General features: G+C 48.6%; 8 protein-coding genes across 9 annotated transcripts; 4 read left to right on the top strand and 4 right to left on the bottom strand.

Annotated features, from left to right (window-relative positions):
- The first annotated feature begins 327 nt into the window (after positions 1–327).
- ONS95_014365 (uncharacterized protein) lies at positions 328–2,185 on the top strand. 2 transcript variants are annotated; one of them, XM_058508012.1, is made up of 5 exons: positions 328–652; positions 702–743; positions 792–894; positions 939–1,561; positions 1,608–2,185. In XM_058508012.1, exons 1-5 carry the CDS (start codon positions 587–589, stop codon positions 2,178–2,180), a joined length of 1,407 nt encoding a protein of 468 aa, XP_058355690.1. In that variant the 5' UTR covers positions 328–586; the 3' UTR covers positions 2,181–2,185. The 2 variants fall into 2 exon arrangements, with proteins under 2 accessions (XP_058355690.1, XP_058355691.1); XM_058508013.1 differs by having other exon boundaries at positions 328–521.
- A 1,811-nt stretch (positions 2,186–3,996) lies between these two features.
- On the bottom strand, positions 3,997–9,605 carry ONS95_014366 (uncharacterized protein). Its single transcript, XM_058508014.1, has 2 exons — positions 9,128–9,605; positions 3,997–9,018 (listed from the first exon to the last, which is right to left on the bottom strand). Exon 2 carries the CDS (start codon positions 8,983–8,985, stop codon positions 4,177–4,179), a length of 4,809 nt encoding a protein of 1,602 aa, XP_058355692.1. The 5' UTR covers positions 8,986–9,018; positions 9,128–9,605; the 3' UTR covers positions 3,997–4,176.
- Positions 9,606–10,839: 1,234 nt separating this feature from the next.
- ONS95_014368 (uncharacterized protein) lies at positions 10,840–15,574 on the top strand. Its single transcript, XM_058508016.1, has 4 exons — positions 10,840–12,239; positions 12,292–13,478; positions 13,531–14,051; positions 14,101–15,574. Exons 2-4 carry the CDS (start codon positions 13,223–13,225, stop codon positions 15,355–15,357), a joined length of 2,034 nt encoding a protein of 677 aa, XP_058355693.1. The 5' UTR covers positions 10,840–12,239; positions 12,292–13,222; the 3' UTR covers positions 15,358–15,574.
- ONS95_014367 (uncharacterized protein) lies at positions 10,881–12,374 on the bottom strand (the record flags this gene model as incomplete). Its single annotated transcript, XM_058508015.1, has 1 exon — positions 10,881–12,374. One exon carries the CDS (start codon positions 12,372–12,374, stop codon positions 10,881–10,883), a length of 1,494 nt encoding a protein of 497 aa, XP_058355694.1.
- Positions 15,575–15,629: 55 nt separating the features above from the next.
- Positions 15,630–16,424, bottom strand: ONS95_014369 (uncharacterized protein; the record flags this gene model as incomplete). The annotated part of the gene is made up of 1 exon (XM_058508017.1): positions 15,630–16,424. Exon 1 carries the CDS (start codon positions 16,278–16,280, stop codon positions 15,630–15,632), a length of 651 nt encoding a protein of 216 aa, XP_058355695.1. The 5' UTR covers positions 16,281–16,424.
- Positions 16,425–16,771: 347 nt separating this feature from the next.
- ONS95_014370 (uncharacterized protein) lies at positions 16,772–19,392 on the bottom strand. Its single transcript, XM_058508018.1, has 4 exons — positions 18,425–19,392; positions 17,336–18,253; positions 17,150–17,218; positions 16,772–17,060 (listed from the first exon to the last, which is right to left on the bottom strand). The coding sequence occupies exons 1-4, from the start codon at positions 18,860–18,862 to the stop codon at positions 16,980–16,982; spliced, it is 1,506 nt and encodes a 501-aa protein (XP_058355696.1). The 5' UTR covers positions 18,863–19,392; the 3' UTR covers positions 16,772–16,979.
- Positions 19,393–19,553: 161 nt separating this feature from the next.
- ONS95_015072 (uncharacterized protein) lies at positions 19,554–23,559 on the top strand. The gene is made up of 4 exons (XM_058508758.1): positions 19,554–19,774; positions 19,872–20,007; positions 20,066–22,450; positions 22,842–23,559. Exons 1-3 carry the CDS (start codon positions 19,674–19,676, stop codon positions 21,680–21,682), a joined length of 1,854 nt encoding a protein of 617 aa, XP_058355697.1. The 5' UTR covers positions 19,554–19,673; the 3' UTR covers positions 21,683–22,450; positions 22,842–23,559.
- Positions 21,733–22,592, top strand: ONS95_015073 (uncharacterized protein). The gene has a single exon (XM_058508759.1). It carries the CDS (start codon positions 22,199–22,201, stop codon positions 22,553–22,555), a length of 357 nt encoding a protein of 118 aa, XP_058355698.1. The 5' UTR covers positions 21,733–22,198; the 3' UTR covers positions 22,556–22,592.
- Positions 23,560–23,796: the final 237 nt, after the last annotated feature.

The following is a 23,796-nucleotide window of genomic DNA, read 5'->3' on the forward strand; positions in this document are numbered from 1 at the left end:
CTTGAAACGAAAAGTCTTGCCGGTGTGCAAACTTGAAGTTCTTACCTAACGATGTGGCTAGGAGGACGGGGCTTGATGGAGGTCCCCTTGCAAGTCGACCAGTGTGAAAATTGAGGAAAATCGCATCTTTCAAATCTTCCAAGCCCTCACTCTTAAGGGCACAGCTTCGGCTAAACCCAATAGCGTGTACCACGGATCTTGACATCTCATGCTGGTCACGTGAATCGTCAGTAACCGCGCGTGCCCAACACTGAAACCACAGACGTTTGATTTGCCACACTGACGTTGCAGAACCAGGCAGCAGCTCCAATTCGCTCGCTTATCTATCTGCCTTTGAATTGTTCATCCGAAGTTCATGCATTTCACAAAATGCATCTTAAATAGACGGGAGTGGAGTGCCAAGGAGTTCTGTCACACATGCATCTGTATCCCAAGTTTGATCAGCCCGGTCACAGCGAGGGGCTGAGTTGTACATTCTGCATGATAAGATCATTGATTCCCGCTGTTGGAGGCTGTTCTCTGTACGTTGTCGGTTCATTCGTTCATTCTTTCATTTCGTTCACTACATACATTCGTTTCTCAAATCATGTATTTAAAGTCACTTTTAGTTTTGGGCAGTGTCCCATGGGTGTTTGGCAAGGTTCAATATATGGTTTGTTTGCTGAGACCAAGATGAAGGAAGGCCAGACTAACTTTACCAGGGGATGAATATTGCTGGTTTTGAATTCGGGTGCGAGATTGATGTAGGTATTAGGGCATTCGTTCTCGAACCAATATCCTAACTATTGCAGGGAACATGTCCGACTGGCAAGACCCAATCGCCGATGGGCTCGGACGCCGTTGGACAAATGCAACATTTCGTAAATGATGATGAGATGAATATATTCCGTTTGCGTAAGTCTGCTTCCTTGTGGCTAATTCAAGACTGACCTGTCCAGCTGTATCATGGCAGTTCCTGGTGAACAACAAACTTGGCGGGACCCTCGACTCCAATAACTTCGGGAAATATGATCAACTCATGCAGGCGTGCTTGGGGCTCGGAACATTATGCGCGATTGACCTTCACAACTTCGCGAGATTCAACAACCAGATCATTGGGCAGAGTGGAGGCGCGGTGACAGACGCTCAGTTTGCAGATGTATGGAGTCAGTTGGCAACGAAGTACAAGAATAACGACAAGGTCATTTTTGGTCTCATGAACGAACCTCATGATGTGGATGTCCCACTATGGGCAAACAGTGTCCAGGCTGCAGTCATTGCCATCAGGAATGCTGGCGCTTCATCTCAGATGATCCTGCTTCCCGGAACAAATTTCGCTAGTGCTGGGAAATTTGTCAGTAGCGGATCTGGAGATGCTTTAATCAAAGTCACAAATCCGGACGGGACTTTTGATGGGTTAATTCTAGACCTTCACAAGTATCTGGATGTGGATAATTCTGGAAACCACGCCGAATGCACGACCGATAACATCGCTGATGCATTTGCAATTGCGGCCGATTTCTTGAGGCAAAACGGCAGGCAGGCGCTGGTCAGTGAGACTGGAGCTGGTAGTACAGACTCTGTAAGATGGCTTGGCAGTTGCGCTACGAACGTTGCTAATTTGACAGTGCTTGACGGACTTCTGTGCTCAGAACAAATTCTTGAACGATAATTCCGACGTCTTCTTGGGCTACATCGCCTGGGCTGCCGGATCGTTCTCGACATCATATGTCCTGAGCTTGACGCCTTCCAAGAAGAATGGAAAATACGTGGACAATCAACTGGCAGCTCAGTGTGTCGTTGCTCCCTGGAGAGACGCAGGACCAGCAATATCTGTGTCTTCGGCGGTTGCAGTGGCAAGCACAGCGTCACCAGCAGGAAGCATAACACCAATCCCAACACTTGTCAGCGTCACAGCAGGCAACTCCGCAGGAGTAACTTCCGTAGGAGGTGCATCCACAATCACTAGGACAACCTCAGCTACGAGGACAACGACTGTTATGAGGACGAGTACTGCGGTAGCTAGCAGAAGTGGAGGTATTTTTGCTCCGGTTGGAGCTAATCAAACAGTGTCTGGAGTCGGAAGTACCAGGACGAGCACTTCCACTCCTGTTATTGCTACTGGAGGTGCCGAACCTGAGATGAGGAGGTTTGCTGGTGGATTGCTTGCGGGCAGTCTCTTATTTGCGATGATTTTGTAATAAATGTATGATATGTCCATCAATCGATCTTTTCGCTCTGGAAATGCTCTTCGAAAACTGTTATGCAGTTCGACGTGTTCTTATTGTACATACTCTTCCAGTGTCAAGCAGTGTCGCTCGGAAAAGATATCAAGCTTGAGGGTGGCTTCAACCCCTTGCAGCATTCACAAAGCCTGGCGTATCAAAGGAAGTACCATTTACTGGTAGGACTTAAGGGCTCCATGGTGTGCTATTCTGAAAGGGACAAGGGCTGGCTTGCGTTCTCTGATGACTGCGATGATTTCAATCAAACCCATCAACTGCACAAAGCTTTTTGCAAGAGGCAACTTCAAATTTAGATTGATGCTACAATTATAGATGTCACCCGTCTATAATTGGGACCAAATCATATAGGTAAATATTGATTTCTTTGAGGTACTGCATTTTCTCCTCAAAGTTTGGGTACTGGTCAACTGTACAAGGGCTTCGCACAAAGGACTCCGTGCCCTGTAGGTATCTAAATCGAGACACGGTCCACGGATCAAAATAAACTTTCCTCTACAAGAAATAGGTATAAATGCCCCTTGGGCTTCCCCAAATTCTCTTTTTTCAACACGCACAGCACAATCATCTCATGCACGATAGTAAAACAAAAAAGTATTCCAGAAAAATCTATCGAATATGAAGTCAAGAAGCAAATATCCATGACAGGGCCTACACAAAGTCCCAGAAACAATTTCCTCCGGTACCTTCTACAAGAAAAGTCCATCGCCCTGCTCTAGGACAATATGTGCAGACCATGTACATATTGGTGTCCAGTCTGCGATAAAAGATTCCCAGAAAATAATCTCCACTGGGATAAGCTATGCGAACCTGGATGGACAGAGGAAGAAGCTGCAGCTTGTCCCCAATCTCCCAAGGCTGATGTATATGGCAAGATCCCAGAATACGATCTCAAAGTCAAAGAAGCGGTGGATTGCGGCAAGTGCCGGGCCTTGTCGAAACCTGGGGCTGAGTATTCTTACCCGCCCCCAAGACGTAGCCACGCTGGAAGATCCTAGAGAACAGCTTAGAGGAAGCACATTGTGGGTAATGGATATGGTGGGTTTTTGATTTTCCGAGGCCTTGGTGGATGCGTATCTCCCTTCTTGTCAGTCGTTATTGGAATCTGTTATTTACACGTAGCGAGTACCTTCTGCCTTTTACGAATGTATTCTATTTGTGAAGGCAAAAGCTGGTGATTATGTTTGTGATTTGTTTTAATTGAAAAGTGGTTCACGTGCGTTTGAACTGAGGATCGCATGAGATTCGTGCTCTATTCGCTGAAAGTAAACCTTCGATACACTTTTCCCATTCGGGTGTTTAGAAAATGGCGTCAAAAGTTGCTTCATTAAGCCCTAGAATCAGTAGCACATTTACAATAGGTAATAAGACTAAGATGTTATCTAATAAAAGGCACAAATCCGGCCGCGTGTTCGAACTGCAGCACTTGGAAAGCTATTACTACAGAGAGTAAATATGTAGCTACTTAGGAGAGAATGGCAGGATATTGAGGAGTGTGGAAAGACCCACAAAGAGGGCAAATACTGAGTCATTGGGTAGTTGACCGACTGATTCATAGCTGGGGATGGGAGGGAGAGAATGAGTTTTGCTGGGGTAGAGTGTGGAGAAAGTATGGGATATTTCGGGCTTCTGTAAAGAGCTTGTTTGAATGTTGTGGGTAGGTTATGTGGCTGTATGTAATGAGCATAGTGATGTTCAGCTTGATTAGTTGAATGGAGCGCGAAGCGAGCATGAAAATAAACAAATGTTAAGGACCTCAATAATTATCAGGTTGTGGTCGATCTCTCGCCGGAATGACATTGATACAGCGAGATATATAGTTTACAATTTAATAAAGATATCGTACATATTTATGACAGGTATACATAACATCTATCATACACAGCTCCCTCCCAACCTACCCTCAAATTCCCTGCTCCTCAGTCACCTCTCCATCTCCCTCAGTCCCACATCCTCACAACTCCTCCCCCCTCTTCAAAAGTGGCTCCCTCGCAGGATTATGCACACTATCATCCAACCCCTGCGACTGAATACCACCAACAAAGCGCGATAGTCCGCCTAGAAACGGATTACTAGCTCGTTTACTGACAAAATTACCATCGTCTTCTTGCTTGCGGAGTGAAGCGACGGAATCAGATCGCGCGGGGATGAAAACCGGTGAGGGGGGCTTATTATTCCCATCTAGGCTGCGGGGCATGAACACTATTTCTTCTTCTCCTTCTTCCTCTCTAGGCGCATCGTGCTGTTCTTGTGCATTCGTTTGTACCTGTTCAGGCTCTTTCTCTATAGTTGGAGAATATCGGACTGGTTCCGAGATATGCAGAGAGGAAGGACGTGATCCCATGGATCGTCTGGGCGGTGGTGGAGGAGGAGGGAAATTGTGTCGTATTGCGGAGAGGGCCGTGATGGGACTCGGTGTCAGTGCCGGGGATCCCTGAGGAGATGCGGATTCGAAGACAGAGCGCGTCTTGGCGAAGAGGCTTCCAGGGCTGCCTGTTGGAACTGGACGCTTCGCGAGACCAGGCGATGGAGTTGTAGAGCCGTGGAGTCCAGAAGGCGAGGATGATGATTGAGGGCTGATGGAAAGGCGGGGTGGCGGAGTCCTTGCTGGGCTCCGGGCCGTCCGGAAGGGGCTTTCTGCTGTTGGTGCTTTGAAAGAACCGGATATCGGAGGGTTTTGACCCATTGAGGTCTTGAACGGATTGTTACTGGCCATCTTTGGTATCTGCGTGTCGAGGTCATTAATGAATGGGTTCCTCCCAACGTCTCTAATGGGCGATATCTCGGTTCTATGTGCTTCTAGTCCAGTCTGCGCACCAAAAGACCCGTATCCCGCATTCATGCGTTCAATGTCAGATGGGTTCTGGTACTTCTCGTTCAGGTCTGCGTAATTAGGCTTGGGTGACATGAAGGAAGGGTACGCATTGGTGAGGGTAGGATCGAAAGTATCTGCCTTCGGAGTCTCCAATGCCAGGTCCTGTGTAGTTTGTGAAGTTTCAGTCATCCCTCGCTCCCTCCCAGAATCGCGAATTATTGGTTCATCGTGAGGGTGGTCGACGAAAGGGCTGGAAGAAGTCTCAGATGGAGTGGTTGGAATTGAATCTGATTGAGCATACGAGTCGAACGACGGGATGGTGTCGGCGGTATGTGCTCGGACGCGCATCGAGGGCTCATATGACACCGAAGCTGGAGAAAATCCAGAGTCTTCGTCTTCGAAGGAGACTGCACGTGGTCGACCGGCACTCCCCAGCTCATATGCATCTCTCAGCTGATCATGATCTAGCTGCACCTGACGGACAACAGGAATGTCCGAACGGACCGTGTCAACAATGTTAACGAAGATACCAGACGATCGGTGTGACGAGTAAGTATCGTTGAACTCTGTCAATTGAGAATGCTCGGGAACAATCTCAAGAGGGGTGTCTGCCCGCTGGAAGTATTGATCGGCCAGATCTTCTGGGTATGCCTGTCTTGCAGAGCTTTCATCTTCCGATTCGTCATCATCGTCGAAAAACTCGCTTGCATCAGGACCTGTGTAAGTAGACTCGAGATGATTTTCAATTCGTGACAAAGATCTGATGGGGCTGGAAGGTCTCGGGACGCCGTATTTCTCTTCAAAGCTAAGATCATCGTCACTGTCCGCCGCCGCAATACTGCTGGCCGATCTTGGAAGGTACTCGTCATCGTTACTCATACAATGGGTTTGATGAGGTCTCAAACTTCCAATACGTTGCTCTAGCTCAAACGCTTCTTCCTCGTCGCTTTCAGACCAGTTATCTTCGCCTTCTGAAATACCGTCACTTTCGTCGTGATCAACTTGTTCATTGCTGACATTATTGTTCAATGAGATTTGATGTTCATCCCGTAGTGGCCAAGGTTCGCCTTCAAGATGCCGGAAGGGAGGATTATGGTGCATTTCATTGTCCTCAAAATCATTCTTTTGGGGAGATGAAGGAATTGAATAATTGGAAGCTGGTTGATCGAAAGAGTTTTCCGTCGAGAGTACATGGTGGATCTCATCAACGCTTGACGTTGACAGGTTGTCTTCACCGTGATCAATGATAAGGTCACGGTCAGTCGCAAGCGGCCATGATCCAGTTTCGAGTAGTCTACCTCCGTGGCTTCTGGGAACAGCTTCACCTGCTTCTTGCTCTGACCAAGTCTTTTGATTCTGGGCTTCTGTGGCCTCGTGTGACTTCTGATGACCCTGCAGTCCGGCATTCGCATTAAATACTTCAAAATCATGGACTGAACATGAAGTGTGACCCCGCCCCCATAAGGAATCGGACATAGGATCATGAATGGGTTCCTTGACTGGCCTTTGTCGATATTCCAAAACTTTTGAGTTCGAGTCAGTCGCATATGGAGATGTGCTGACGTCCCGATTCTGATAGACGGCTGGCTGGGAACTCGGAATTCGTTCCCAGAGAATATCTGACATTGAATCATGAATGTGCTCGATGGCATATCGTGTTTTCTGTTGTGCGGATTCTGTCAGAGTGGCCTGGGAGAGTTCACTTCGGCCCCATAAGACATCGAACATTGGGTCCGGACCGATCTTTGCAGTGGCTGGCGTTTTTCTGTCCAGTACGAGCTTGGGGGATTTGGACCCCGAGTTTTGACCACGGCCCCATAGAATATTGAACATCGGATCGCTGCTAATCTCCTGAGAAGCTCCCACCTGGCCGCGCCCTAGTGCTTGTCGTGAGCCCGCAAGTGGCGATCTAGTTCGCTGCCACAGAATGTTAAACATAGGATCGTTGATGAAATCTTTGGATTTCTCGAGTACAGGTGTTAGTTGGTTCTTTGCAGCCCCCGAAACTGTATTTCGTTCCCACAGGATATCAAACATAGGATCGCGAACGATCTCTTTAGGGGTTTCGTGTACAGGTGTCTGCTGTTTCTTCACAGCTTGGGGAGGTCGCGAAACTTGACTTCGTTCCCATAAGATGTCAAACATAGGGTCCGAGATGACTTCCCAGGATGTAGGTGGAGCCAGGGTTCGTTGAAAATTCAGGGTCGACAGTGCCGGCGAAACTTTGGTTCGCTCCCAAAGCACATCGAACATTGGATCATGAACGATCTGCTTAGATGCATATTCGATGGGTGTCTGTTGAATATTCAGAGCTTTCGGCGTGGCGGAAACTTTAGTTCGTTCCCACAAGATGTCAAACATAGGGTCACGGGCAGCATCCTGGGATAAATGCGGAACAGGTGCTTTTTGAATGTTCAAAGCTTTCGATGCGGGCGGAACTGGAGTTCGCTGCCATAGGATATCAAACATAGGGTCACAGGCGCTCTCCTTGGATGTCTGTTCAACAGGTACCTGTAGAGCTTTTACAGCTTGGGAAGCTTGAGAGACTTGAGATCGCTCCCAGAGGATATCAAACATAGGATCGTGAACGGCTACTGTGGAAATATCCCTGGCTGCGCTTTTTTCGTGTTTTGGTCCCGCTGTTGCATGGGATTTCGGCACCTGGACTCGTTCCCAGAGGATATCGAACATAGGATCGGGGAATTGCTGGGAGGGCTGGATAACTGCCTTCTTTTGAACCCGTGGAGTTGCTACTGCGTTGGATGGTGCCATTCTCGTTCGCTCCCATAGGATATCAAACATAGGATCGGCGAACACTTTGGAGGGTTTGAAGACTGCGGAGTGTGGAGTTCGTTGAGCCTCTGAGGCATTAGATGACGGCCTTTGAGTTCGTTCCCACAGGATATCGAACATGGGATCATGAAACTGGGTTGGCGGATTTACAGCTACAGTCTGTTTATAGTTCCGAGATCTTGACCCATTAGATTGTGCTATGTTGGTTCGTTCCCATAAAATGTCGAACATCGGATCCCCGGACGTCTTGAGGGTACTCATTACGGTCTGCTGAGACTGCGGGACATGTAAGGCAGCAGGTCGTGACCTTTGGGTTCGCTCCCATAGTATATCAAACATAGGGTCGGAGAGGGCTTCTTTGGCCAAGCTTTGACTGAGTGTTGGTGCATTTGTTGACGATGGGCTTCGACCCCATAGTATATCCGCCATCGGGTCGTGTATATGCTTCGTTGAAAATTCGGCTTGTAATTTCTGCTGACTCTTTGGAGCTTCTGGGACAAGAGATACTCTTCCCCACAACAAATCGCCCATAGGGTCGTGGAAGACAGCCTGATCGAAACTTCCCATGGATAGTTGTGCATCTACCAAAACTTCTGGTGTATCTGTAACGGGTAGCATCATGCTCTGAGATTCAAGCTCCTTCATGATTAAATCATCTGAGGATGCGATGGGTGTCATTTGCGTGGATTGGAGAGTAGATCCTGACTCGGTTGTGTTTTTCGAAGGTGGGCTTGGGAAAGGATCCTCCGAGGTTTGGAGTACAGTGAATGCTTTGGGTGAGTCCGCGGGCTGAGAATCTTCTTGGGTGGTAGGAGATATGAGGTGATCATTGTTCAGCTCCACGCCAGAATCCACGGAATCAATACCGTCATCTTCATGCTTGAGATCTTTGTCAAAGAAATCCTTCGCCTCTGACTTGGACGTAATCGAGATTTTGGCATTTCGGGTATCGTCTCTGGCACCATGGGTGCTTTGCTTCCCAATGTCTTTCGCAAGCCAAGCTCCCGGCTCTGGTGTTTGGATCTCCTCGGTGACAGCTGGCTTCGCGGAATCCATACTTTGGGCTGGCGGCGAGCTAGGCAGTTCCATTGTTCCAGCTCTACTCAAGGTTCTTGAGCGACTTCGATATGGGATTTTGGGAAACACTGTCGGCATGTTGAGCGCTTTGTCAATCTCCGCGTTGATGGCCTTCGTGCTCACGTCAGCTACCAAGATATATATCGAGAGTCTTGAACCGAAAGATGCATCAATAACACTGCAAAAGAATAACAATGTCGTGGCAGGACGCAGTACTTACCCTGCGCTTCTCGTCCAACTCTCTCAATGCTTTCTTCCCTTCTTCGACCCGGGCTTCAATTTCATCTTCCACCCTTTCGAGTTCCTTTTCAATATCCTCAGCGAGCTTCAATTCACGCTCTTCTCGCTGAGCTTCCCTACACTCGTCCTCCTCCTGCTTAATTCTCTCTCTTTCAAGCTCCTCCTGGTGAATCCTCTCTTTCCTCTCTTCATCTTCCCTCGCACGCCTTTTTAATACATCTTCCCACTCCTTCTTTCGTTCTTGCTCAAGCTCCTCGGCCTCTCTCTGACGCTGCGCTTCGAGTTCATCTTGTTCTTTCAGTCGCTGGTTGGCGAGCACCTGGAGAGCTTGCGCATGGGCGGTACGGAGGTCGAAGATCTTGGCTTCGCGCGCCGCAGCAAGGCGTTGGAGTTCTGCTTCGTGGGTGGGGTGCGACGAGAGGGATTGGAGAGTGGCGTGGATGCTGTCGATGTTCGAGTGTAGGGCGCTGACCAAAGTGGTTACGGCTTCGTGGGAACTCATGACAGCTGACCTGGGCTCAACGGTATATATTCAAGAATGTAGCAGCCAGCGGGAAAGAAAAGATGGCGCAAGTATCCAGACGAGCAGATGTTAAAGGTGTGAAAAGAATGGAGGAGAAGAGAACCCGTCGATCAACAACACATCGGACGGCAGCAAATACCAGGAGCCAGCCAGTTTCGCGTACAACGCGTCGATAATGCGAATTAAGATAAAAAAAAAACGATAAAAATAAAGGACAGCAAAGGAGAATGACGAAACCTCAATGCCTTCCAGGTGGTGACTAATGGGCCTGGAGGAAGGGTAACCATGATACGAGCGCTAGCTCGATCCTGGCCTCGGCTTTCCATCCTGAATTGAGGCTCTGGTATCGGGCATCAAACGAATCATGAAGCCGAAGGTGAGGGTGGCATGATGTTGTAAACGTGAAAGGTTTCAGCGGTGGGGATGGCGATCATGCCGCTCACTGGCCATTTATCTGTTGTCCGCCTTCGCGGCCTCGAGAAAGTTCTTGCTACGATTCATACAATGAAGTTTTTTCATGAAAGGAACAGTAACCCTTGTCATCAGTCGAGAGAATCGAACTTTATTGAAGCGCGACGGTTGTGAAAGGATAGTTTTGGGCATAGGAGGTAGAAATAAAGTTTGGGATACAGTAAAGTCACGGGTGTCGGCTCGGGATCCACGGCAACTCACTTGGCAGACTGACACCCTGAAAATCAAACATGCAGGGGCGCCAGGAGTAAACCCCTGAACTCCCCCGTGCCTGAAATCAGAACGTTAGAAGTATATCTTCATTCTCCGGTACGGGTTTGAAATACTCTCACCGTTTCTCGAGTTCAAATGATCAATCCTTCGATCACCCTGGGGCTTGCGAAGAGACACACTGTCGAGCGGGGTTGGTTTCACTTCTCCGTGAACAATTCTCCTCCTCAGATCAGCATTTCAACAACATTAATCGTCGATTTGCGTATTCGGCTTTCTTGTCTTATCTTGAAAACATCTTCAACAACATCTTCACTGGTCCCGATTCTTGTCAGCAACTTTCGCATCTTGGGAAGCACTCGCACCAAGAGCTTCGCCACAACTGTACGTCCTGCAAGGGTGCAACAAGGCAATATATGACAAGGTAGGGCAATAGGTAAGTTTGGCAAATTCCGACTCATGTATAGAATCATAGAACAAACGGGTATATAGCACGAAGAAAGCAGAGAAGCAAATGCCCAACAACACATCAAACCCCACGAAAAGCTTCAACCATCCAAGGAGCTCTCGCCCTGACCAGCAATGAAAGTTGTACTAAGAGCCAAGTCACAACCAATCCAACCCAAACACCAAAAATAATACCCAATCCTCCAGCAAGTCTTGCATCGACAATGAAAGAGGCGAGCCAACCTCTCAATCCCGGACTCAGTAGAAGCCAACTATAAATTGGGATCGAGAAACTCGGAACCTCAGGTGGTGCTGGGCTGTCATCCAAAGATTCAGCCAACTTCCAAGCGACTCGATTGTTGATTTTCTCCCACGTTGCTTCCTCTGCCATCTTCCTGGCTTCGACGCCTAGTTCCACCCGCAAATCTTGGTCTTTCCCTAGCTTTATCACTTTCTCCACGAAGCCATTCAGGTCGCTTGGTGGTATCAAGTATCCTGATCGTCCATCCTCAACAATCTCACGTGGGCCGCCTTCATCCCTCGCAATGACAGGAACACCACTCGCCATAGATTCCAGCACGACCAGTCCGAAAGTTTCAGTGATCGAGCAGTGAAGAAACACATCGCCGACAGCATATGCTCTTGCGAGATCTTCGCCTTTCAAGAAGCCTGTGAAAACAACTTTCCCTTCGTCGTTTAGATATCCAAACAAATCTCTGACATCCTGCTCAACTTTTGGATTTCGATTCCCGCCCACAATCAACAGCTTGAACTTCAAGCCCCGCTCATCCAATTTCTTAGCCGCCTCAGCCAAAAATTCAAAGCCTTTCTCAGGAGCAAGTCTCGAGACACAAACGAGAATGAATTCTTCATTCGGAGCAAGTCGTTTTCTCATCTCCTGATCTCGTTTCTGAGGGTTGAACATCACACAATCAACACCCCTCCTCAGATTCATCATCTTCGTACCCTGCACTCCCGCTTTCTCTAGATACTTTCTCACGAACCCCGAAGGATAAAACACAGTCTTGACAGAAGCATGCCGGAATAGATATCCCTGCACGGATCTGAAGACCCAGACAGCCCAATCGTCCAGTGGAGACGGGAAGAGGATCTCACAGTAGCCTGAGAGATCAGTCTGAAAGTTTAAGAGCACAGGCACAGGTCGCTGCTGTTGACGGAGTTGAAGCAGGATCTGAAAACCCAGACTTGCCGGGCTGGCAAGGTAGATGAGATCTGGCTGGGAGCCAAAGGTGCGGTTGTAGAGAGCTGAGAGACGGACGGGGTACACGACTGAAAGTTCGGGGTTGTATGGGAGCGGGTAGCCTTGGAGACGGATTTCGATTTCATTGTTGGGCGTGGTGGTTGACGAGATTGGTGGTGAAGAGTTGCTGGTACTGATTTCTGGGGCGACGACGGCGACGTTCACGCCTTGGGAGCGGAGGTACGTGACGAGGTTGAGAGTTGTTCTGCTGACGCCGTTGACGGGGCCAAAGGATTCGGTTGCGAGGAGGACTTTCTTGCCTCGTAGGACTTCCGGGAAGGGCAGGCCAGTATGTATTTCGCTTGGGGCCGCCATATTGACTGACTCGACAGAACCAAAATTTTCGAATGCGAATTTTCAGAAACTCTCTCGAGACTTCTTCATTTTCACGCGGAGAGAGGCATTTATCGGAACGACTCGCGTGCATCGTCATGACTCTGGACATTACCCACCTGACACTTGAAGCCACACGGCACTTCGATGCGTCTCAGCAACACCCCAAGATCACCACAACATTCCTGCCATCCAACATGCATCCTGATATCTCGTTTTCCAAGATACGATTTCATTGGCTGGAGTTGTTTTCTAGTGTTGGGGGTCCAATAGGGTGGGCAACTGACAGCCGAGAACTAGCCCCACGTGGGTCAGTTCTATGGATGCAAGGCTGACAACATTCCGACGACCCCTTCACCCCTCCTTTTGTCAACATTGCATTGTGTTTCTGTGTGTTCGATAATTGTACCACAGCCTTGAGAACGTGTTACTTTTTATTGGCTTTCAAGCGCTTTTCTTTTGTTTTGAGATTCCGACCTCGGTTTGTGTCTTGAGTTCTGCAAAAGGTTGCCTAACCTTGTGACGGGATCCTTGGTGATTAAGATAAGGTAAGTAGTAAACGGTGAGTCGCGATTGCCGGACATACAGCTCTGCATATGCGCGTCTTTCTGTTTATATTCTTCGCGCTGTGTGACCGTTTCTCTTTCGGACAGACATTTGTTTTTTTATAGTTACAGAGTCTCTAAGACCATCTGCTTTCCATAATTGCATGCGTGATCAAAGGATCATCGGAAGCTCTTTCACGGGTATTAATAGTACAGTACAGCCTTGTGATTTCTATTACTGACGAGCGCAGTACCGTCTGAAGCGCAAGGCTCAGAGACTCAACAATGGACGGACAAAGACCGAACGTGGTCTCAGAGGCGGACTCGGAGCACAACTGCAACTACGTTTCAACAGCACCAACCACTCCAGACGGCAGTTTGACTTTCAGTCCAGTTCTACAAGCCATGAAACTCCAAGATGCGCTGGAAGATGTGAGTATCAACGTGGCAATGTCGAGTAAAGTCACAATATCCCGAAATGAAAATGAGGCAAGTGCGAGGACCATACAGAACATCTGCTGCATTGGAGCAGGATATGTTGGTACATCATTACCTCTGTATCGGTAGATGCCTCATGAGCTAATGAATCATAGGTGGTCCCACGGCAGCCATGATAGCTTTCCAAAACCCGCACATTAAGGTGGCAGTCGTGGATCGAGATCCAAGGAGAATCGCACAGTGGAACTCCAAACACTTACCTATTCACGAACCTGGACTTGAATACATCCTCCGGATCGGCCGAGATGGTTCTCGAACATGTAATATTTCGCACGAATCCCACCAGATTTCATCTTCATCGACCGAGTCTTCGTCCAGCTCTACAACATCAGAATGTGAGAGTCAGTGTGCGGAGTTCAGCGAGATAGATATCCCAGCACGAAGTCCAAATCTGCACTTCTCTACTGAGGTCTCAAAATGTATCAGCGAAGCTGATATCGTGCTCATCGCGGTGAACACGCCAACAAAGACGAGGGGCTTGGGTGCAGGCAGAGCAACAGACGTCACTGCTTTGGAGGCTGTCACAAAAGAGATTGCTCTACATACCAAGACCGGGGCGATTCTAGTTGAAAAGAGTACAGTTCCATGCAGGACTTCAGAACTGATTCGAGATACCGTACGTCTTGGATCCCACCAATATTTTCATTCCATCTAACATGGCACAGCTACAAGTCTACCGTCCAAACGAGCATTTCGAAATCCTCTCCAACCCAGAATTCCTGGCCGAAGGAACAGCAATCAACGACCTTCTCAACCCCCCACGAATACTCATAGGCAGCTCAGCAACCCCATCTGGACGAGCTGCCGCCTCAACACTTGCTTCAATCTACTCCTGGATCCCACCTTCGCGAATCATCACCACCAATACCTGGTCGTCGGAACTCTCAAAGCTAGTTGCCAACGCCATGCTAGCACAGCGCATCTCATCCATCAATTCCATTTCCGCGATATGCGAAAAGACAGGAGCTGACATCTCCGAGATCTCACAATCTATCGGCTCAGATCCACGGATCGGGTCGAGATTCTTACAAGCAGGTATTGGCTTCGGGGGGTCATGTTTCCGTAAAGATATTTCTAGTCTAGTCTACCTTGCCGAGACATTGGGGCTCGATGAAGTCGCGGAGTACTGGACTCAAGTTCTTACTATCAACACTTGGCAACGAACGCGTTTTGTACGGCGGGTGATTCGCTGTCTAAATGGGACGCTTGTTGGCAAGAAACTGGCGATTCTGGGGTATGCATTCAAGAAGGGAACGGCCGATACGAGGGAGTCGCCGGCGTTGGAATGTATCAAGATTCTTCTTGAGGAGGGGCCGATGGAGATCGCTGTTTATGATCCTTACTGTACGCCAAGTCAAATCACGAGCGAAATTGAGAAATTAGTTGGGAAAGAAGCGCTGAGAGAGAATGGAGGATGTGTGGAGGTTTATGAGGATGTCTATGCTGCTTGCGAGGGCAGTTCTGGGGTCTTGATTTTGACGGAATGTGATGAGTTCAAGACATCATCCGCATCATCCGAGTCTTCCTTCTGCAAGAATACCAAAAGCGGTAGCAGGGATCCCCGACCATTCACTTCCCTCGAACCGACAGAGACGGAACTCTTTAGGCTCAACAACCATCTCTCTCCGACTTCAGTACTGTCAACTTCAACTTCAGATCCTCTCCAATGCCTGCTTCCGCAACCTGATTGTCCAGAAGAATGCACCGAATGTTCCAAAGTCTCCGAGGCGAATAGAAACAGCTCGAGTCGAGAGAAGAACGGCGTCGGTGAAGTATTAGACTGGAACAAGATTGCATATCGTCTGCAGAAACCAAAATGGGTATTTGATGGGAGGGGGGTGCTTGATGCAAAGATTATGGAGGGGCTAGGTATTAGGTTGGAGAGCGTGGGGAAAGTTGGGTGGGGTGGTTTGCAGAATTGAGCTGTCATTGATAGTAGGCTGGAGGGGGAGAAGTCTGTTGTAGATGATGCATTGTTATGGTTGTTGTATTTGGGGTTCGTTGATACCCGCATCGGCTACTCTTCGATTTTTCTTTCGCTTATTAGAATGTCACAATTATATTTTCGACATCTCTCATACTAAAGCTTCATACTCTTCGTGAAACCCGAGCTGCGTCTATATAGAACTATGAATAAACAAAATCTATACTCCTTACCTCTACACCAGCATCCCTTTCCCTTTCCCTTTCCCTATCACACCCCCCTCCCACCACCCTCCCTCCTCACAAGAAAACACTCCACCAACCCCCCCGGCATCCCCCTCCTCCCCACACTCTCAAACCCAAACCTCCTATAAAACCCCTCCGCAAACTCATTCGCCTGCACAAAAACATCCAGTCCCTCCCCATCCGCATCCGCAATCCCACACGCCCTCCCAAGCAACGCACTCCCCAACCCCTTCTCCTGGAACTCAGCATCAACCCCAAAATGCTCAATACAGAAATGCTCTCTGCCATACATGTATTTCTCGCGGTACTCAACCATAGCGTCGATTAGAGCTTTGTAGGTCTGGGGATCGACTATTTCTGGGGGTGGGGGGAAGGAGAGCCAGGTGTTGGTGTTGGTGTTGTTGTCGAGGCCGCTGTATTTGCGGAGGAAGAGGAGGCCTGTTACGGTGTGAGGGGAGTCTGCAGGTGGTGGGGATGGGGAAATTTTGAGGATGTGCATGTTAGGGGAGGCGATGTCGAGGGAGTATTTGGTGGACCACCAGGGGGAGAGGGATGGGGGAAAGACTTTGAGGTGCCAGGTGCTTTTGGGGTGGAAGGCGCGGGCGTGGAGGGTGCCGATTGAGGGGAGGTCGGAGGGGGTGACGGGTGAGATTTTGTATTCTGGGGACTCGGCCATTTTTTTGCTGATGTGATGTATTTTGTGTGTTGTTCTAAGGAGGCTATTTTTATGATTTGTTCTAAGCAGATTTTTATTTTGATGATGAGAATGAGCCGGTGTTCCTTTCCCTGGGGAGGTTTTGATACTTTTTGTTTGAAAGTGGGATGGAGATGAAGATAAGATATCCACCCTGCTGATGTCGCATAGTGCTGACAACATAGCTCGCTAAAGGTAGACTTGTTTTGATTAGAGTTCGTACAGTCCACCTACCATGTCTACGTGCTCCCTCGGACACGCTGACAATATGTAATACGCACAAAAATATATGATTGCCTGAGAAACTCCGAACTTCGACACCTCGAGTCAGAACGATGGAAGTCCATTCTAAGCCCTGCTCTTCTCTCAAATTATGGTGTCAAAGTCAAGCGGAGACACGACTATCTTCGAAGCAATATTCATTTTGAAAGTAGCCTTGGAGGATAGGAAACTTGCCGCGACAGAATTTGAGGATTCTATTGAATTTCTAGCAAAGTCTGAGTTTAAGGATTGCAGCTGGACTGCTAGGAAATCGGATGGACTTCTGATCTTTCTTTACTAAAGCTTGCTTCTTTTCTACTTCTATTCAAGTATTTCACCTCTCAGTCAGCTAGCCAACCACCTCTGCCATCTACTTCTACACCTACTCGCGCCCTCTAACCCAAAAACACCTCACTAACACTAACTCTCCATAGCAGCCCGACTAGCTGTGAAAGCGCCCACGACAGTGAACGCTAAGATAGGCGAGATAGCGTACGATATCTATTTCCGTTCTGTCAAAACAGATTTCCGACGTACAAGTACAATAAAAAGATGATAGTGAGAGGGAATAACTTAGGTGGGCAACTCACAGTCAACAACTTCGCAATTTTGTGTTCCTCTTCTTCATTGGCATAGCTGACTTGTACCATTGTGATCAACTGGTAGAGTGTATCAGCAGGTATCAGTACAGCAGAGATGATCTCAAATCCCCTCAGGAACATGCAACATCTGCTCATCCTACTGAGGAGAAATGTAGAGGAAGGGGAAAGAAATACCTTCATAGCAGGCGGCCCAGTCGGCATAAGCATCATCGCAAACCACAACATCGGATCATCTCCCAACCAATCCGACTTCTTCGCCATCCAGTAAATTGTAGCAATACTCACTACCGGCCACAGCACAAACCTCACAACCAGAACAAAAATCGTAGTTAATACCTCTGTGCTCTGTCCTTCTCTCCTTCCCCCTCCCCTCACACCATTCTCTCCCTCTCCCTCTCTATCTTCAGCACCGTCCCCTCCCTTCTTCATCCTCCTCACCCTCACCATCTCAATCAAACACCCATACAAACTCCCCCCAGCAACAACCACCGGCAACGGCACAAACAGCCCACCAATACTTTTCAAACTAGCAGTCAACCACGCGGTGAAAATTCCTCCGTCTTTCGTGTCTGCGAAGAACGCGCGGTGGAGAGATGGTATGAGCCCGATGAATGCGCCGAGTAGGGCGCCGATGAGGGGCGTGTTGATGAAATCCCAGAGGAAGAGGAGCCACCATTGGATACGAGGCGTGAGGGTTAGCCAGTGGTGTTTGGGGATTAAGGACGGGCGGCGGACTGAGGCGGATGAGATGGGTTCGGATGCAGGTTCTGGTGTGGAGGGGCGGTTGAGAGATGGGAAGAAGGAGTTTGGTGTAGACGATGGGCGGCGGGACTGATGATTTTGAGATTGCGGTGGGAGCAGGAGACCAGAGCGTTCGGTGGGAGAGTGACTCCGTTCACGGTCTTGAGCCTGGAGGGTATTTTGCCCAATGGGAGAGTCATCTTCATCATCATCATCCTCAGGGTCCTTCCTGTCGTCGTCTTCCTCTTCAGGGGCGTGTTCGGAATCGATCAATCTCGGTCCTACGGCGAATGTCAAGCAGCTGCTCACCGTAGCAAAGACAAGAAAATAGCTCTTCGCCCGCTCGATTGCCTGTCTAGGAGTTTAGTTTCACTGCCTTTAAGATTCTCAGGATGAGACTTTAAAAATAAAAACTTCTTCGGGGACCACATTCTGCGTATTCCAGTTCTTCGACATCAGAATCAAAGGTAAAAGAAGAAAGAGAGCGACAAGAACTAGAAAGAAGCGCAGCACCAAACTCACCTCCCTAGTCCTCTCCCCCTTCCCCAACAACCCCTCCAATATCCCCGTCTCATCCAAACTCTGAATCAACAACAACGGATAACTCGTCGTATTGTTAAACATCACTGCAGCCGTCACCCAATCCTGCATTCCCCCACCCCAATGCGCTGCTACCCCGATCAAGAAGCTCAAAAAATGACACACAAACGCCCAGATCAGAATCAATACATAGCGGTGCGCTGACCCGGAATGCAACTCAGACCCGATCTTGGTGAGCAGGAGTGCGGGCAGGAATATCTTGACGCAGAGCTTGGAGAGAGCTTTTCCTGTTTGGGAGGACAGCAGAGAAAGATGTGCAGAGAGAGAGCCGAAGAGGAGGACGAGGAGGACAGAGAGGGAGGCTTGAAGGGCGGCGAGGAGAGTGGGAAGGAGGCTAGCAGTGAGGGAGGGTGATGGCATTGTGAGATTGGGGATATTTATTGGGGAAATGTCTTTACAGAATCATTGAGAATTTGTGGAACATGAGTATGATGTGGGGAAGTGTGAGTTGAGCCTTATCTTGGACAATAAGGTATGAGTCCGGGGTAGATGTGAAGATAAACGTTCCCCGCGCCGGCCCGAGATAATTAATCAACATGGCCAATTGCGCCATAAAAACAAAACTACACTAGCTGGAAAGAGGATGGCTGCCAAAATCCGGAAGAGCACTTACTCGAGAAGGTTGAGACTCTTCTATCTTTCATATATAATATTGAAATGCTTCATATAGCAGGATATCACTTACCTTCCGGGTAGACTATGGCAGGATAAACACATAAGGTAAATACATTATGGTGAACCTCCAAAATGGACACGGGATGGAGTGGAATGTAGCTTTGTTAGTGAGGCAATTTAAGTAACTTGGGGTGAGAATAGTTGTTTTTCAATTACTGAAACTTGTGTATATGTATGGAAGGATGATGAGATGCGATGAATTGGAGAGGCTCGTTGAAGTGTAGGTAGGAAGAGGTATCTTGTGAAAGGAAGAAAGACACTCTTGAATGCGAGCATCGCCTCGGGTATTAGCGTGCGGAACTCTGCCGCCTGGAGCGACCATAGGCGTATCTTCTATCACCAGCTGTTTATCGATAAGCACGAGCTGTACTTGTACCACGATATCCAAGCACCAGCAGGCATCAATTCTGCCCCTCTTGGTCCCCTTCCATGCCAATGTCTACGATTCATATCCTCACGCGACCACTTCAAACAGCCACAAGACTGGCTGGGCCGGATGTTTCTTAAACACATAGACCTCACTACTGCGTTGCGACCGTCGTATCTGCCAGATGAGGTCTTGCTCTTTGTCCAAGACAATGTTGGGCTCTATGAGGGGTACGTAGACTTTGTCCCAGATGCGGATGCAGCGCAAATGCAGACGGGATGCTGCATGGAGTCTCATAGACAATAAAGCTGACGTGGATACTTGCAGGAAGTTCAAGATCCCGGATCATCAGAACGGACAAGTGTATCTGACCTCGCATCGCATTTGTTACGTGGACAATGGAGATCCTCGAAAGAACTCTACAGCTATTGATCTGAAATATGTGGAACGATATGAATTCTATGTATGGATTTACTATCAAACATCTTCCAAGGTCTTCCGTTTGCTAAGATGCAATGTAGGGTGGCTTCTTGAAGTCGTCTCCAAAGATTACCCTTGTTCCCAAACCTGTCAAACGATCCTCCATACAAAACCGAGCAGTATCAAGCCTCAGTGGCCCTTCTAGAAGCGCAACTTCGTCGCCATCTCGTACCGACAGTCCATTCCATCTGCCTACTCCCGAACCATCTCCTGCGAGTACGGCGACTTGGATATGCACCATATGCTCCTTCTCGAATCCAGTCCCTTCGAACTTCGACCCACATACTGCGAACGAACGTACACCATTAGCACCATGTTTGGCGTGTGGAATAAAACCAACGTTTGCGTTGGTGATGAAGGCGGCCATATCGAATGCAACAAACAGGCCTGCTGCTCCTCCTATGCCTGTCAGGGCTCCAATACCTCTTCGTGGTAGGACAGATGCGCCTCGACCGCAATCAGACACATGGCCAGACGGCCCAACAGCTTCCGGGCAGCTTGCAGCCTCTCAAGCTGCAGTAGGAGCCTCATTTCAGTGTCCCAGATGCACATTTCTCAACCATCCCTCGCTGCTGTCCTGTGAGCTCTGCGGTGCTCCATTGATTTCACAAGATATCCCATCAGGTCTTGACAAGCCTCCAGTACGATCGGAATCTCCTGGTCCGATCCTACAATCTCTCCATCTCCCAACAGCTGAAAATGGAGAGAATATCAAACTGTCTTTCCGAGCTGGTGGCGGGCCGATCTTCTACGAACGCTTGAAAGGTTCAATGCAACAGAGGAAATGGCTTCTACAAGGTGCGCCTCCTGTCCCAACTGCTGCGGAGCAAACGATCTCCAGATCCGGAACATCAACCCCAACAGGGGAGCGAGTGAAGACTGTTGGGATTGCTGGACTGGAACAACGACGTCTCGATATGCGAAAGAATAACGAGCTTGTCATTGGGAATGCTTTTGAGGACTTGGAAGCCTTGATGGCCTCAGCAAAAGAGATTGTTGCCTTGGCAGAATCATTCTCATCCAATGGAGGTGGTGCTGAAACAAATGCTGTTGCTAATGCTCTGGGGTTGGTCACTACAAAGGACATGCTCGGAGGAGGCAGCAATTCCGAATCGCTCTACATCTCTGAGCTATCCCGCAACCTTGCCGAGTTCCTCACCGATGACGCCCGAGGCGTTCTCCGCAAAGCAGGCGGAATCATCAGTCTGGTAGACCTCTGGGCAGTGTTCAATCGTGCCCGCGGCGGCGTCGAACTCGTCAGCCCCTTAGACTTCGAGAAAGCTGCTCGTCTCTGGGAGAAACTCCGCCTTCCAGTCCGCCTACGACAATTCAAGAGTGGTGTCTTGGTCGTTCAATCCAGCGACCGAACAGACGAGAAGACTATCAGAACTCTTCTAGCTTGGCTGAACGATCTCCACGTCTTCCCACCAGACAAAGACCTACCCTGGGACTGGCAAATTTTTGGCCGTGGAGTGACGGCCCAAGATGCTGCTGAGCGGTTTGGATGGAGTATTGGTGTTGCAGAGGAAGAACTCGAGATGGCTGAAGAGAAAGGGGCACTTTGTAGGGAAGAAGGCATTGAAGGCTTGAAGTTCTGGGAGAATTGGATTGAGGAGAGCCAATTTCCTGATCGGGGGTCTGTCGTCGCGGTGATATAATTGGACGCCACCATGACATGTAGCCACCCAGCATATGGGATAGAAACCAGGGAGGGTTTGGACTGCCCAGAGGAAGAATCGGGGTGGTACTCAATCACGGGAGAAATGCAATGGCTTCACAGCCAAGCAGCGCTTCTATCTATCGTGATGTCTCGCGCCTATCACCTCCTTCCACGTTTGTGAGGCAAGTACGCGTGACATCTCTTCTTGACTTCTGTACTATGTGTATGTCATGTCTATCATTTCCCCTCCATTGGAACTCATAGTACTTTGCGCTTTTCCCTCCCTCTTTGCCTTTCTGTCTTCTCCTTCCTCTCCTCCTTCTCCTTCTTCTTCTCTGCTTTTCGATCTTGATTTCCATCCCTTCCCACTATCTTCCCTCATCAACCACCTATACGATCCACCTCACCTACCCTACCTATATCCCAATCCTCCACGCTTCCTCTCCCTCTCCCTCACATAAACCTACATCGAAGCCATATATATCCTTCAAGAAAAAGAAAAGAAAAGAAAAGAATGGATCCCGATGACTATCATCACCATCTCCCAGCGCTCCAGACAAGCACACACACAAGCACACAGTTCAGAGAATCGCCCCAAATGGAGCTGGTGATCTACACATCGGCGACGGTGGTGAATATTCTCGGGCCCGAACCCGAACCCGAACGTGAATGCGAGTCACAGATGGGGAATAGGATACAAGTGGTGGTGGTGCCGAATGAATTCTGGATCTGCTGCTGTTCGTATACGCCTGGTCGGCAATTATCCGTGCGTATATCTATATCGTCCTATCTTACACTTTCTACAACATCATCTCAAACTCTGCTCCTACCCCCGCGCGATGATCTTGGCTTCAGCTTTCCCTATCTCTAGCTTTTATTGTAGTTTCCTTTCCACACTTACTTCCTTGAACCTTCAGAGGCTTGCAGTCCCAAGCAGAAGAGGAAGGAGGACTGGAATGAGAAAGGGGGGAGGGGGGTTGATTCGAGGACTTGATTCCCATATCATTCGATTCAATGCTGTGTTGTTCAGTTCAATTCAGTTCCCGTCAGCTCATTTTCTGCGGAATTATTGTGTGTTTTGGTCGTTCCTCTAGATTATTTTTTGCTGTATTTAGTAACTCGATTGGTGGACTGGTTGTTAACAAGTGTAAGTGTAGTGCGGAACCATAAACCCACCCGACTCCCCGACCTGTCATAAATGCCAGCATGAGAAGTGTGCGGGTTGTACGGAGTGGAGGAGACAGGTTTGAAGTGATTACTGCAGATTAACTTGTGGGGGGTGAGAGTCTTGATTGATCTGGGGGGTTGAGAAGTGGAGGGTTTTTTAGGGGTGGAATGGAGATGAGATGAGATAGGATGGTGAGGATGGTGAGATGAAAATGGTGGGAAGTGGGAAGAATGGCAGGAAAGGAAGCAAGGAAGGATTTGGATGAGGGACTTAAGATTCTGATTACGTGAGATGGAGGTTCAGCGCCGGTTTCGAGGCTTGGAGTTGGGGGTTTGGAGTTGGGAAGTTTGCATCAAAGTGTGGAGTCTAAATTCTGGAGTCTGAAGCTTCAAATTTTTGGGATGGAGTTTTGATAACGGCCGGTGTGAAGTGAAGGCGACAGGCGGCGTGGAAGCGTGGGCGTGGGCATCCGACATGGAGATAGCATAACAAGACTCGAGTTGAGAGCAACAAAGGAAACGTATAGCAATGGAAAATTTCAGAGGATCTTCATGAGATGCGATATAGTAAGTAGGTGGACATAATCAGGACCAGCTTGTACTATCTTGCAAATTAGATGTCCATCTGGCTTGATTGGACGGACAAGTTGGTACAAGATACAGTCTCATGATATGTGTAGTTTCGTACTACGAGATGGAGAATAGTGGGAGGATGTATAATCGATTTGTAGGAAGTTTTAACCCCGAGGCTGTAACATTGACCTTCTTTGGGATGTACGATCCAGCTTTCACCCGTCATTGATGCTCCTAATGTTATCCATAAAAATGGAGCTTTTGATGTCACGAAATTCATTTGCCACATTCAAATAGCGATTTTGATAGTCATCACTCTACATACAAACATTGAATGGATCAGCAATTCTCACATCCTTTCCACATTTCAAT

Source organism: Cadophora gregata (genome assembly GCF_030347475.1).
Source record: "Cadophora gregata isolate MNR1 chromosome Unknown scaffold_9, whole genome shotgun sequence".
NCBI lineage: Eukaryota > Fungi > Ascomycota > Leotiomycetes > Helotiales > Ploettnerulaceae > Cadophora > Cadophora gregata.